This window comes from Lepidothrix coronata, unplaced genomic scaffold, assembly GCF_001604755.1.
Source record: "Lepidothrix coronata isolate B3197 unplaced genomic scaffold, Lepidothrix_coronata-1.0 Scaffold85, whole genome shotgun sequence".
Taxonomy (NCBI): Eukaryota; Metazoa; Chordata; class Aves; order Passeriformes; family Pipridae; genus Lepidothrix; species Lepidothrix coronata.
Window position 1 is genome coordinate 3,631,536 of NW_016690265.1, and position 14,549 is coordinate 3,646,084.

Here is a 14,549-nt window from a genome sequence, read left to right on the forward strand (position 1 = left end):
TAAGATCTTGCTTTATGGTGAACTTGCCACTGGCTGCCGCAAGAGAGGAGCTGCGAAGAGAAGATACAAGGACTCCCTGAAACAACATCTCAGCCTTGGCCATATTGATCACCATAACTGGTCTACTCTGGCCTCCAATCGAGAGGTCTGGAGACACACCATCTATAAAGCTGGAGATGCTTTTGAGTAAGCACACAGGATCACCCTTGAGGAGAAAAGACAATGCAGAAAGAATCATGCCTTGCAGAATATACCTCCTAAGGAGTCTTTCTGCTGTGCCTTTTGCAACTGGATGTGCCTGTCTTGTATTGGCCTTTTTAGCCACCAACGTGCTTGTAACAAACATGGGTAGTGCCCTTCTCAAATCTTCATTCACGAAGCCCAGCCATGAGTTCTCACTTGCTCAGATGGAGTTTATTGTGATTTTATGTAGCTATAGTCCTATGGTTATTTCTGTCAGTCATCCTCCAGACCTATGGAAGTGAGAGTTCATATCATACAACAAGGGGATAGTTTCAAAAGTTGAACAAGTTGTCATTTTTTTAATTTGTGTTAAGACATTTTTATGCATTTTAACCTGCTTAGTGGAAGAAACCTCTCTAAAACAATGGAATTTACCCAGAGTATATTTTAGAACAAGACATCCAGACTTCAGTGTCAACACCAAAATGTAATGAAATCTACTATTTCTTGCTGTTCATGTAAAGCTGCTTTATATTAATTCTAAAGTCATGACTAGATTAACACTGGCAGCATGTGGAGTTCCTTCTTTCTCACTCTTGTTTTTTTTTCTTTAAATTTTTAAGCTAAACTAAAACACATGGATGTTGGAATGACTGATTGAAATGCATTTTTACAGAGTTTGCTTTCTGACAAATTGGTTTGGAATAGATTAATTGGTTGGTGTAACAGCAAATCTGATCTTGGATCCCTTTGGTCTGATCCATGACTGAATGCCCATTTGTTGTTGCACATGTAACTGAAATGTGTGTAAGAATGTTGAAGTTTGAGATACCTACTTTAAGCTGCCCTTACAGTCAGTCAGTGGAGAGATACAGGCAACTCTAGGGGTAGTTAATCTGTTTTACATGGATACATGTGGTACCTGTTTCTATACATTGAATGTTAAGGGGTGAGGTGTAGCTGAGTGGATAGACACGAGCTCTCATTTTGATGCTGCTGGGAAAGGATAGATGAGCTTCATCCAGGATTTTCACTGTGCTGTAAAATGCAGTGGTATTGCAATGGTGCAGTAAGCCAGAAGTTAACTGAATAATAGATAATGTGGGGGGGGGTGTTGGGAGGACATAACATGCTGTAATATAAAAACACTGACTGGACATCAAAAGGCTTAGGTTCTGTTCTTTGCCATTCAGTCACTTTGTCATTTTAGAAATCCACTTCATTTGGATTTGCTACTCCTTTCTCATAAGTAAAATTAAGACTACTGGGTACTAAAAGCCCTGAGATGTGATTGAAAATTAAAATGTCTTTTTTCTTTCTTTCTTTAGGACTTCATCAGGCAAAGGAGTGATGCTCTTGAAACATGACAAAAATCTGGACTAAATAAAAGTTTTCCTATTGCAGGAATAAAATCCAAAATGTATAGGCCAGGGGAAACAGTCAAACGTCGACTCAACATGCATGCTCCTCCACGGATAAGAAGTGTGGAAGTTGCTAGAGGAAGAGCAGGTTATGGGTTTACCCTTTCTGGACAAGCTCCTTGTGTTCTTAGTTGTGTGATGAAAGGAAGCCCTGCAGATTATGTTGGACTTAAAGCAGGAGATCAGATATATGCAGTTAACGAAATCAACGTGAAAAAAGCCTCTCATGAAGATGTAGTGAAACTTATAGGAAAATGTTCTGGAGTCCTGCACATGGTCATTGCTGAAGGGATTAGTCATCTAGATTCATGTTCGAGTGATGAAGAAGTTGGTTTTTATGATGGGAAGGGGTGGCTGAAACCCAAACCTGACTCTAAGGCTCTGGGTATAAACAGAGCAGAGAAGGTTGTTGAAGAAATGCAATCTGGTGGCATCTTCAACATGATCTTTGAGAATCCTGCTCTTTGTGCTGGTAACTCAGATAATTCTGCACCAAAACAAAGATCATTTTCAGTTTCTGCTGCTATGAAATTTGAAACTGGCAATGAAAGTGTAAGCAATCCAAACCTACTGTCAAAGGAAGAAATAGCCAAAGTCCTGAATGATGATTCAGTTTTTAGACTTGGACTGGAGGGCGCAGAAGACTTTGGATTAGATGCAAGCATTTTAAATGTTGCCATGATCGTGGGTTACCTGGGCTCAATTGAACTTCCTTCAACAACCTCGAATTTGGAAAGTGACAGTTTGCAGGCTATTCGTGGATGCATGAGACGTCTGCGGGCGGAACAGAAAATCCATTCCCTGGTGATGATGAAGATAATGCATGACTGTATTCAGCTCTGCAGTGACAAATCAGGTGTCGTGGCAGAATATCCTGCAGAGAAACTGGCATTCAGCGCTGTTTGCCCAGATGATAGAAGATTCTTTGGACTAGTTACAATGCAGACAAATGATGATGCAAGCTTGGCACAAGAGGATGAAGGGGTTCTGAGGACATCTTGCCATGTTTTTATGGTGGATCCTGAATTATTTCATCATAAAATTCACCAGGGTATAGCAAGACGTTTTGGACTGGAATGTACAGCGGATCCAGATACAAATGGCTGTCTAGAGTTTCCAACATCATCTCTACCTGTTCTGCAGTTTATTTCTGTCCTGTACAGGGATATGGGGGAACTGATTGAGGGAATGCGTGCAAGGGCTTTTCTTGATGGTGATGCAGATGCTCATCAAAATAATAGTACAAGCAGCAACAGTGATAGTGGAATTGGAAATTTCAACCAGGAAGAAAAGAATAATAGAGTTCTGGTGGTTGATTTAGGGACCAACCCGAGTAAACACATTCCTAACAGCCTATGGGAAAATCCAGTAGGAAGGGGACAAAATCAGCCTGCTTCCCATTGGAATGGCTTCTGTCATGAGCAAGAGGGAAGCATTCCTTTAGAAGTAATACAGAATGATAAGACCCAGAATGTAAGCAAACACTTAAGTCCTTCTGCTCGTATTGAAGTGCCATTGGTTTCCTCCCGAAATTCAGTACCTCCATCAAAGAAAAACGCTGCAGGCACAGGCAATCAAAGGTGGTTGCCTGTGCATGTGTTACAAGAATGGCAGCATGGAAATGCCAGCGACCAGGAGTCGTACACGGATTCTACAGACGGCTGGTCAAGTGTTAACTGTGGAACCCTTCCCCCACCAATGAGTAAGATTCCAGCTGACAGATACAGAGTCGATGGCAGCTTTGGTCAGCCTCAGCTAAAATCTCACAAAAATGAATGGTCTAAGAAGATGTTTTGCATTCAGAACAAATTTGGCCCTCCCCACAGTATTAGGAAATCTAAAGAAGATAAAAAGGTAAGAATATGTTGACATTGGTTCCTAAAAATACCCCAAAAAACCCCCACCCAAACCCATCAGCCTATGGTACTTTTACACCATAATATTTGCGTACTAAAATGTAAACGTATTATATCATTTACAAAATTTCAGATGAAGGAAATAATATGGTTCTTTCTTGTTTGCAGAGGCGTTGCATATTCCTCTTTAATTTAGTGCAGCTCTGGAATTGTACTTCTGCTGGAAGTGTTGTCTGTTAGTGTTTTCTCACATTTCTTCTTGTCTCTTCATTGTTTCCAAATGTTGCAGTGGCATTGTAATGAAAGGAGACATGACAATTTAGCAACTTCAGTTTCTTTTGACCTCCAGCAGCAAAAGAATGGAAACAGTCTGGATCTTAAGTCTGGTTCTTTTTTGTAGAAGACTGGCTTGCAAATGTTATTTTATCTATCTAATCTATGGTATCTATTTTTATAGAGATGTAGTCTAATCATTAGTCAAAAACCTGGGTTATAGACTTTTATTTTTAACTGAATAAGACTATTTTATTACAAAAATTGATTCCAGCAAACCTCTCAATACAAGTAGCATTAAAAACTGACATCAAAAACTATTCCTTAGTGGTAGGTCACAAATCTAACATTCTGCCAGTAAGCTGTAGTTCAAATTTTATTCCAAATTACTGGATAAACTAGATGAAGACTTGTTTTGTCTATATTAGACAAAGTGAGGCGATTAAAAAAAAAAAAAGGTGTGGGAGGAGTATCCAAGTATACAACAAGATTGCATACTGTTCCCTTTGTGACATACGCCTTTTGCTGTTGAGGGAACTAATCTCTTGGGAGTCTGTTGTTGATAACTGGGATTTTAATAAAGTGGAGGTCATTGGTCCAGCACTTACAGAATTAGTAGCAATGGTGTATCTGAAATATTTGCTGACTCCAGGAAAAGACAGAACCTTATAGTCCAAATGTGTTTTGAAAAAATGTGGCTTTTTTCACCTGATTAAAAATATACAACTGCTACTCAGGTTGATGACAGTAGAGGTTCATTAGTTGTTTCATTATGTTACAAACAAAATCTTTGCAGTGCTGTGACAGTCAGTTGTAGACATTTTGGGTATTAGATTGCAGAACTTCAGAATGTTTTGATGTGAAAAGAGGAGTTATTTTATATTGCTTTTTCTGCACTGTGAAGCCAAAAACTTGCACATATGTTCTTTTGTATGCTTTTTGTGCTGAAAATAAAAAAAGTAAACTAGTATAGAGAATAGTTATACACTAGTGTGTTGTGAAGGTGAAGTGACTGCTATAGGCAGCAGTTTTCCAGACCCACAATGATGTATTAAATTTCACGTGATCTTAAATACAAGGCGATTCACACTTTCAAAAGGCAAATAGAAACTATCCAAACAGAAACACTAAATTTGTAAACACTGCCCACCCAACGAGCTAAGAATCAGTTCTATCTGCTGCCCTGAAGATTACATGCTTCATGATCTCTGCTGACAGACCAAGGAAAAGACCTCTTTATAGGCAGCACCTGGTACAGATGAGTTGTTCCCAAGTGCTCTTTGAAAACTGGACCAGCTGCATTGGATGCTGCTGAAATTCCTTCAGGGTCTCTCTAACAAATTTTTATCTGCAGTGTTGTCCATGATAGTAATATGGATTGCATTTTTTTCCAGAAAAAAATATTTTGTGGAAATCACAAATATACTAATGAAAATCTCATAGAAAATTTTATACTTTCAGATGAAAGATGTTCTATATGTGGGCAAAGAGTAACAATATTTCACCTACTGTATCACTCAGATCAGCATAAACCAACACTAAGTATCTCAGTCTTCCCTTTTAAATATATTTACTAATAAAATAGACATTCTGTTCTTTGATTAATAACAAATTTCTTTGAAAGAACACATTTAAAATGTTCCTACATGGCTTTAGCATTTAGTGTCTTCATTAAGGCTACAGAATGCCTTTTGCATTTTAGTGTTGTTTTCCAGTATTTTTGAAGGCTGTCGAAACTGATGAAAAAAGCTTAGGAAGGTTATTCGGAGTAGGGCATAGAGATGAAGTTGTACAACGTTCTCATCTTGAATCTGTAATGAAAATAGTCAGGGGATGTACTTTACTGGTGAGTGTACCTCCATATTTTAGGTACTGCAGAAATAGGGAAAATCTGGGTTTGCATCTTAGAGCATTAGTTCACTTTCATAAGAGAGTGATATTCAGAAATTCAGATTCTCTTTTTTCTTTGTGGGAAAAGTTAAGACTGCCTATTCCAAACCATTATTCAGGTGGGTTCTAGAAAACTACACACACTCAGCTTCCTGTGACCTTTTTAAGTGCTAAGGACTTATTTTACACAGCATGCTCAGATTCATTCCAGTCACGGAATAAAGTATATGAAGTGGCTACATGGGATTAAATTCATATTTTTACAACCTAGTGGCTTAGTCTAATGCTTCATTTGGCAGAGCAGTCTTTAAATTGCTTTTAATTAAGGTGAGTTTTTTGTCCTTTACGTCAATACTGAAGGTAATATATCCAGTGAGTGAGACTGTATGGAAGCCACTAGAGGGAGAAAAGGTTACCAAAGCTAGAATTTTTTGTGATGAAATCTCTACTTCCATATTATATACTGTCTGCCTTGGAGCTTTCATTACACGGGTTCCTGGATGCACTTCTGCACTAGCAGAACTGCTGTGCAGCTAAACAGTGATGATCACAGCATGTAATTCTGAAAAATACGTTGTATCATACAATACTAGTGGGGGGTAAGATGGGCCTAAACTATTTCCAGATTTTATAGCTGCACTTACAAAACATTTGTGAATTGTACAGCACACAGGAGCAGATGTGAGAAAGCGTTAGTGCACATATCTGTTTAAAATTGCACTTTCAGAACTGAGGCTGGGAAGTGTTTCTTGTGGGTAGGAATAGATATGGTGTTTCAGACTTCACAAGGAAGGAAATACATTTTCTGAGCTTTGTTTTCCCTTTAGTAGTGATGTTTTCAGCTCAAAAAGTAGAATTATGGTTAATTCTGTAATAATTGGCAAACCCACTTTTAAAATATTAATTTTCTTTACACTGCTCTAAAGCATTTTAAAATTCAGTATAAGTGTGAATAGTTGAAACTAGTTAAAAATGCCTGATTTGGTTGCTAGTGAATAGCATGAGGTTTTTTGTTTTGCTTTAAAATGTTCTAAGAGAATATCCCTAAGTTACTGAACTCATACTTTCGCAAAAGCTGTATATCTATTTTTAACTCTTAAATGGTTTCTAAATGGTGTCTTTTAATTTTTTTTTTTTTGTATGTGGGAAGAGGAGAACTAAATCAGGGAAATTTTGGTTCCAATGCACGTCTTCTGAGTGAGATTTACTGGAAGGTGCCTCTGGCCCTGTGCACCTCTAAAATTATTTCCTGTACTAAACTTCACATTTCTGGTGTTTCTTAAAAGTGTCACATGAACAGATTTCTATTGAAGCATCTAATGAGAATTTTTTGGAGTCTTCTTGACTTCTGTAGGTCTTAGACCGAAAAAAGTAGTGGGAGGCCTGATGATGTTGCTGAAATTCGCTGAAAGTCAGCTCATGGAAGACAAGGTGCCTTTCAATCTGGGAATGATCAAGGAAGATCTGTGTGACAAGAAGCTTCTGAATTGTTTTAAGACTGATGCTGGGTAGGGGTGTGTAGTCTTGTGAGGTCTATAAGACTAACATAAGAAAAGCCTGGTTATCTTTTCAGTGGGAATAGAATAATTCCTGCTTTTCTGTTTGTTATTCCATTTGCACTGTGCTGCCTTTACTGTTGCACTGCTATTTTCACCTTTTTTAGCATCCTGCTGAGTTCCAGTCACTTACCTACTCACTCTTTTTGCATAATTTTTGGGTGACGCAAATGAAAAGCAGCATAAGCAATCTGAAAACATCAGGGGACGTTAGGATTGGCAGGGGGCTTGAGAAATTGCCGAAAAGGGAAGCATTCCTTTCCCTCTAGACTAAATTAATATAATACGTTTGATTTTGTTCAGCCCTCGCTCTCTGTTTTCAGGCTAGTGCCTGGCCAAAGATATGTCTACCCATTACTGTTTTAAATTAAGTTTTACTGGGAAAATACTCTTTTTTCCACTGGAAAGCTCCATAACAGTCAGTTTAGTCTTTAAGTTCTTTCTCCACGAGAACAGAACCCTAGGCATTGACCTCTCACCATTCTTAAAAAAAAAAAAAAAAGTTTGTTTTGATATTGTGGCAATGAGTATAACATTGAAGATCAAAAGAGGTTTTACAACCTGAGCCTGATAACTAGCATTTGGGTAGGTTTATTCCAAGTGAATATGATAAATATGACAAATTACGTTAAAATGTAATTAAAAAGCTTTTCAAAAATTTGGGTATTGATTTTTAGAAACCCTTTCGGTTTCACATTGTTGCAAGACTTCTATCTTGACCACGTTATTGTTTGTGCTAATGAAAAGTGTGAATTTGTAACTGGATCATATTTGTAGATCTTAAAGGAAGACTAAATAGATAATCTCATTATCTGAGACTCACTGGACAATAGTATTGCAAATATATATATATGTATATATACACACATATGTATTCTAAACTATAGAATGTATCAACTGCTTTGAACCCTCATAACTCAAGCTACTGAAAATATTGTAAAAATGTAGAAGAGAGAAGACAGATATACAGTACTGTGGGGTTCACTAGTTCACTATATTATATAATATATAATATAATATATTTCCTGGGCAACTATTATATATTATTGTTACTCTGGTTTGATCAGAAGTTTAACTGTAACTACTTCAGAGTTGTCTTTGTTTCCAAAGCAAGTGTTGGGGAAGAAGAAATGCTGGTAAGTTAAAAATGGAATTTTTTGGGGGGGTGAAAATTTGTAGTTTGCTTCAGATCCAAGAATTGCAGTTTTTTAATGTTGGTAACTGGATGGTAAACTAATTGCAAAACAGATATTTTAGATGCAAAAACAATGTTGGCAAAGCTGTGTGGTTCCCATATTTGTTTTTTGTTGTATAATTACGTGTTTTTTTCCCTTTCCTTTATAATTCTGTTTGCTCACTAGCTTAAATTGTTCTACCACAGCTGTTTATAAAGCAGAATTAATGGCAGCTGGATTGCTATTCTTATGCAGTACAATTTAATATTATCCTTTGGAATTATAGGCTTTGGTCTGATTTGAGATGTACGTATATACCTTAAAGAGAACTCAACTGAAATCCCAAACACCAAGCTAAATCTGAGAATGTACTAATGTGAGTTAATCTGCAAAGAGGCATTTATAGGAAATAGGTCCTCTGATACATTTTGCTGTGAGAAAATGAAAAGCAATTACATGTTTAGTAATTTCATTCAGCCTTTTCATGTGTATTGTAGGCTTCTAAAATTATTTTTAAAAATGGTCAGTTCTAGGATCTTTAAAATGTATGAAAAGTTAAAATAATTTGTGTGCTAGAAAGAAACTAGTGTGGAGAAAATAGCACTGAATGAATTGAAATAATGAAAAATGGTTTAATTTTTACATTTTAAACGTAAAAGCTTTGAGAGAAGAGAGTATAAAGTTATTGTCTGTACAAAGATAGATCTGAATTCCTTGCAGTTGAGAAGATTTAGAGAAGAAAAGGAATTGTAAAATACCAGTTCTTCACTGTAGAAATAGATCCATATGGAACAAAGGTCTTTAATTAACAAAAATAAGTATGGAATTTCTAAAACTTATCTGAAGTGGTACTTTTTGGCATTCTTGATATCACTTGATTTATATATTCCACAGTTTAATAGTGTGGAAAGAGAACACCACATAATTGTACTTTCCATATAGTTTCATTTCATACCTGCTAATATTTGTCATGAGAAATACTAACAATATTACTCTCTTTTTATTTTCTCTTAGTGATTCTATTTTGTTTTAAACCTCAACCACCAGTAACTTACTTTCCAGTCAGAAATCACCTTATTCTTCTACTGTCCAAAAGTTTTTTCATAATTGTAATATAATTGGTTGCTCTAATATTATTTTTGAGATGGGTTGACCTGAGCTAAAAGCAGTTTTAAAAATGTGTGGGCAGGCAATGTATTCAGAAAGCTTATTTCTTGATTTCTTTTGCTTTTCTGATGATTCCTGATCAGAATTTTGATTGCTACTGATTATTGGTCTATACTGATTTAGTGTTCCCAGCCAATGCCTACCTAATGTTCAAGAAGATTTGGAGCCAGTTCTTATGTTGTCTGTAATTGTAATTTTCTCCATATTTTCCCCTAGTGTACTAAGGTCTTTCTGTTCCTCTGCAGTTTCCAACTAACAGGCTTCCAACTCATGTAAGATACTATTATCTAGTTATATTGAGAAAATGATCTTACTATTTAATCTGCATTAATAACATCAACATTTATGTTTTTTTTTTTTCTTGAAAAGGGATTAGGATGGTACTGAAGTGTAGATGGTCAGTATTTTATGCCTAATATCCTTAGTATGGGAGACAAGCAATAAATTTCATTTACTTGGATGTTCAGCATGACAGCACAGTCTCTTTTCTGTGTCTTCTGGGAGTGCATAGAGATCTTACATGAAATTTTACATCATTCTTGATTGTATTATGGGTCAAACTGCCATTCAAAATGCTACTGTAATGGTTAGAAGGCAGTGAAATGTGTCATTATCATCTGATTAGTAAAGAAGTATTCTTAGAAGTGATCAAATCTATTGACCACTAATGGTGAATAATAGCATTTGAATTCTTTCTCATACTGGTGTCCCCCAGCCACCTGCCCTCAAAAAAACAAAACAAACCAAAAACCAGACCCAAAATCATTGCAGGATTTGCAGTGTATTAAAGCCTGTGGAAAAGCTGACAGTAAAGTTTGAATCATGCTAGACCTTTTTAATTAACCCTCTCCTACCTGATCGGTTTTGTGAGGTGATGTCTGTCCTTGATGATGGCAGCAGTGCAGGGCAGCCTGAAGGGTGTTAGTTTGTTGTGGTTTTGCCCATAGCACATGGAGCCTTCTCTATCAGCTTGTACTCCAGGACTTACTACTTCTGTTCCTGTTATGGTCCAGGGATCTGGACCACAACCAGTTCTTTTCCCAGTTCCCTCCCAGATTCCTCTCTCTCTTTCAGGATTCGAGTGGCCCTGACCAAACATATCCCATATTTCAATCCATCCTGTTCTCAGGCCCCACAGACCCTCATTTTACAGGTCCTGCACTGTCCGTTTTGGGTGGGGAGCAGGTGTTGCTGATGGGATGGGTAAAAAAGGGGGGTCATGGCCTGCAGACTGCTCTGCACTGCTGTAGTGGGGCGGTCCCTCAGCTAACAGGACCCATAGTCAGGAGAATGGGTGCTTAGGGATGGTAGTGGACAAGAGAGGAAGATACAGCAACATCTTCCAGAGCAGGATTTGAGAGTAATAGTGACAGCAGAATAATATTTGCCTCAACTACTTTTTTTTTGGTGTGTGTGATCCTTTCACTATTGAGATTTTGTGCACTGACTATATTGGCATTACTGTGGCATCCCTGCTTCCCATCCTTTTTCAAAAAGGTCTAAATTAGAAACTTTTTTTCTGAAGTCTCAACCTGCATTTTTTATAAAGATGAACTGCTGATCCAGACTGACCCTTCTGCTGCTTAACAGCCGAGATTAAGTTTGGCAAGTTTTGAATATCTGCAGAAGTTTCAAATTATATGATCAGTGTATCTGAGTTCCAAACTGTTATGCATTTTACCATACAAAGTCATACAGTCAAACCTAAGCTTCAATAGCTGGAAATAGGAGTAGGACAAATTAAAATTTGATGATTTTATAGTTAGTATGATTAAGCTCTGTGACACATAGAATGTACCAAATTCTATATTAGTTGAGCTCCCTAAACTGAGACATTTTAAATGGTGGTTTTCCTTTTTTTTTTTTTTGGTTGTTTGCAATAGCATCTCATCTGTGAAGATAAGCAACCTCCTTTTGTTATGTGCTTTTAGAGGCAATTTTAATAGAAGTTACTAGTCAATTGACACTTGTACAGATGCGCAAAGACTCTGAGAGTTTTTGTTAAAAATTTAATTCATTCGACTTTTTAGTATAGGGAGATGCTTACCTGGGGAGTTGTCTTTCAGGAGCAGGATGGCCAGCTGCTGGTAGTGATGGCTGTTTCTGTTGCAAGTATGGTTTAGATGGATTGTATAAAACTCCCCAAACTGTTGTTGTGGTGAACTTTTCTAATCCAGCCACCAAGCAGTTCTATGTGACCATTCTTGCATGTGCGTGGTCCTTTTGTGTTCTCTTAAACAGTCAGGACAAAGAATAGTACACTTGTTCCACCTGAACAGGAGGAGGAATATTTTCTGTCAAAATTAGCACATACCAGTAATGATATTTTTGTCTTTGAGCTCTTAGAACTTTGTCCACGACATTCAATTACTTTCTTAAAATTTTTTTTGTTGAACATTTAAAAATATAAAACTATTTCACTCATGTGCCTGTGAATCTTGTGAGATTAACTTTTGTTGTGAAGCAGTTTTGAAAGCATTTGAAATCATACTTTGTAAACATAGAAGTGCAGGCTTGTGAGTGTTTTTTTAACTTTTTAGATTAGCTTCCCTTCTTATATTTTATCTTTCCTTCTTGCTGCTCTTCCATAGAGCAGCCAAAATCTCTGTCCCATAAGATTTAGCCCCTTTAGTTTCCTCTCAAGATCACAAACTGTAATGTGTTTTCAATGAAAATACTAAATTTGCTAGAAGCTGGCCTAAAGCCTCACAGTTTTTCTTTCTCTTTTTTCCCCCTTTCAGGATTCCTGTTGCCAGCTCACTCTATTCTGTCGTTGTCAGGGATGCCTGAACTCCTAACAAAAATCTCCCCCTTCCTTAGCCTCTTGTACTCCAAAAGCTGCCAGTGTCCTCTCCTCACAACCCCCTTCCTGCACCTTCAGCTTTAAAACTTGTTCCAGAGGAGAGGAATCTCATTGTTTTATTAGTAATATCCAGATACTTATTAGTAATACCCGGACAATAACTGTAGAGAGACACGAAGACTATTTAGTACAAAATGGAAATTTCAGGTTGTTACCTATGACTTGTTACAATGTGATAACAGTCGATAAGTGCATTTGCTGGAATGTGAAAGAACATGATACAGCTCATGCCATAACTGGGAATTTCTTTAAGAGGACTGAAGATGTTTTCTAAAGGTGTTTGGTTTCTTTGGGTTCTGAATAATTCATAAGGTTTCATCAACTTGCTTCTGTGCACTCAGGCTCCAGGTTAGAGTATCATATTGGCTAACATAGTTTCACCTTGCGTTTCTTTGGTGGTACCAGCTTAAAAGAGTTCCTGTTGTGCTCAGGCTGGAGGTGGCAGTGAATATCATCAGTTGTGTTGGCGTGACTGTCTGTGGATCTGCCTTAGAAATAGGATTATTTCATTTGATAAATTATAGTTTACTGTTAGTGGAGATGACAGGACAACCTGCTGCAATTTGTGAGTTTGCACAAGTGGTCAGAGGTACCTGAAGAGAGCATAGCCACCGAAAATCTTATATGGAACTACTGCCTACCTTGTTTATCCATTAAAATTACTTTTAAGTGCTCATCCTTTTTCTTTCTATCTTTAAATAATTAGAGTTCTGCAAGTCACCTTATATTGCATCATTTTTGTTCTTTCTCTCCATGTTTGCAGTCTATCGTAAGTCATGTGCTTCTTCTCTCCGTCTTGCTCATACCTAAAGTACAACATTTTGCACTTCCCCATTTGTACTTTTCTTGTACACCTTTCTTGTTATCAGACAGAAACTCTTCTCCCTTGGACACATTCACGAACTGCTGCTATATCAGTCCTCCTCTAGTTTTCAGTGCTTTTCTTGTCAAGTAGATTAAGAGGTAGCTCATCCATAGTGCCAAATAAGCAGGTTAAGCATTAAATTAAAAAAAAGCATTTAAAGGAAAAGAAAGGCTATAGTTTGGTTGGTGATTGATCATTATTTCTGAGGACTGTATTTGCATCTGCCATTTCCTGTTAGCCTAAGGAAAAGGGGTGATCTAGTCATATATTAAAAAAAAAAATTGCACAGACTCCATTCATTGTCCTTTTTCTCTTATGATTATACATTTAACTGGTATTCCAGTCCATACTAGTTCATAATTTTTACTTTTTTATAAGAGTAGAAAAAGAATGGATTTTTTTGGAGCATTTGTACTTTAATTCTTTTAATCTTTTGTTGTTTTTCCTCTCCATCTGCCAAAGCATAGCAGGATAAAGGCTTTTAGAGATATGTTCTTTTACACTTTCACCATGATAGATAGTGGTAGTAGGGTTGCAAGTATCTGTATTGCAGATAGGAGAGGATGTGTTGGTGTAGCACATACTTTTCACTAATCAACTTGTTTTCACAAATTCTTGTGCTTTTTCTGTTGGCTTCCGGATTTCTGAAATTCCTAAAATGAAGACACTTACTGAGGTGTCAGGTGGACTTCAGTTTCTAATTCTGTTCTGTGATAATATTTCTTAGATTTCCTGTAATATCTAGATATTTTTAGCTTTCTTTTATAGATTTAGCAACACAGTCTTTCTGGAAGAGAATCTTTAATGTAGGATAATAAACAGTTCTAGGGCTTATAGGCAATCTGTACTTAAAAAAAAACCCCAACCCTACAGCCTTGCGTTCATGTAGCAAATTTCAGTGTTTCAGTTTGGCAGCTAACAGAGGATGAAACAGCATTTTTTTCATAGAATGGTTTGGGTTGAAAGGGACCTTAAAAATCATCCAGTTCCAACCCCCCTGCCATGGGCAGGGACACCTTCCACTAGACCAGGTTGCTTAAAGCCCCATCCAACCTGGCCATTTTGTTGGTCATACAGTGTATTGCTCTGAAATGTTTTTAGTTCATTTAGTGTTTTTTAATATCTGTTTAACAGTGTAATAAAGGTTTTTAGAAGTATGATAATTTCTTTATGGCTAACAGACTGCAAAATTTACATTAACATCAGTCACTGCATTAGCAAAATACTGCAATTTCTTTAGCTGTGCTGATTTGTACATTCGAGTTTCAATGGCTGTTTTCTCTTCAAGTCATGGATGCTA

The 14,549-nt window shown here is 37.0% G+C and overlaps 1 protein-coding gene across 6 annotated transcripts in view; it reads left to right on the top strand.

Annotated features, from left to right (window-relative positions):
• Positions 1-14,549, top strand: part of RGS12 (regulator of G-protein signaling 12) — an 89,942-nt gene that overhangs the window by 5,154 nt on the left and 70,239 nt on the right. For all 6 annotated transcript variants that reach the window (XM_017820775.1, XM_017820776.1, XM_017820777.1 and 3 more), the window contains exon 2: positions 1,512-3,458. In XM_017820775.1, the coding sequence (XP_017676264.1) occupies positions 1,602-3,458 (1,857 nt within the window). In that variant the 5' untranslated portion in view covers positions 1,512-1,601. The remainder of the gene's footprint in view (positions 1-1,511; positions 3,459-14,549) is intronic.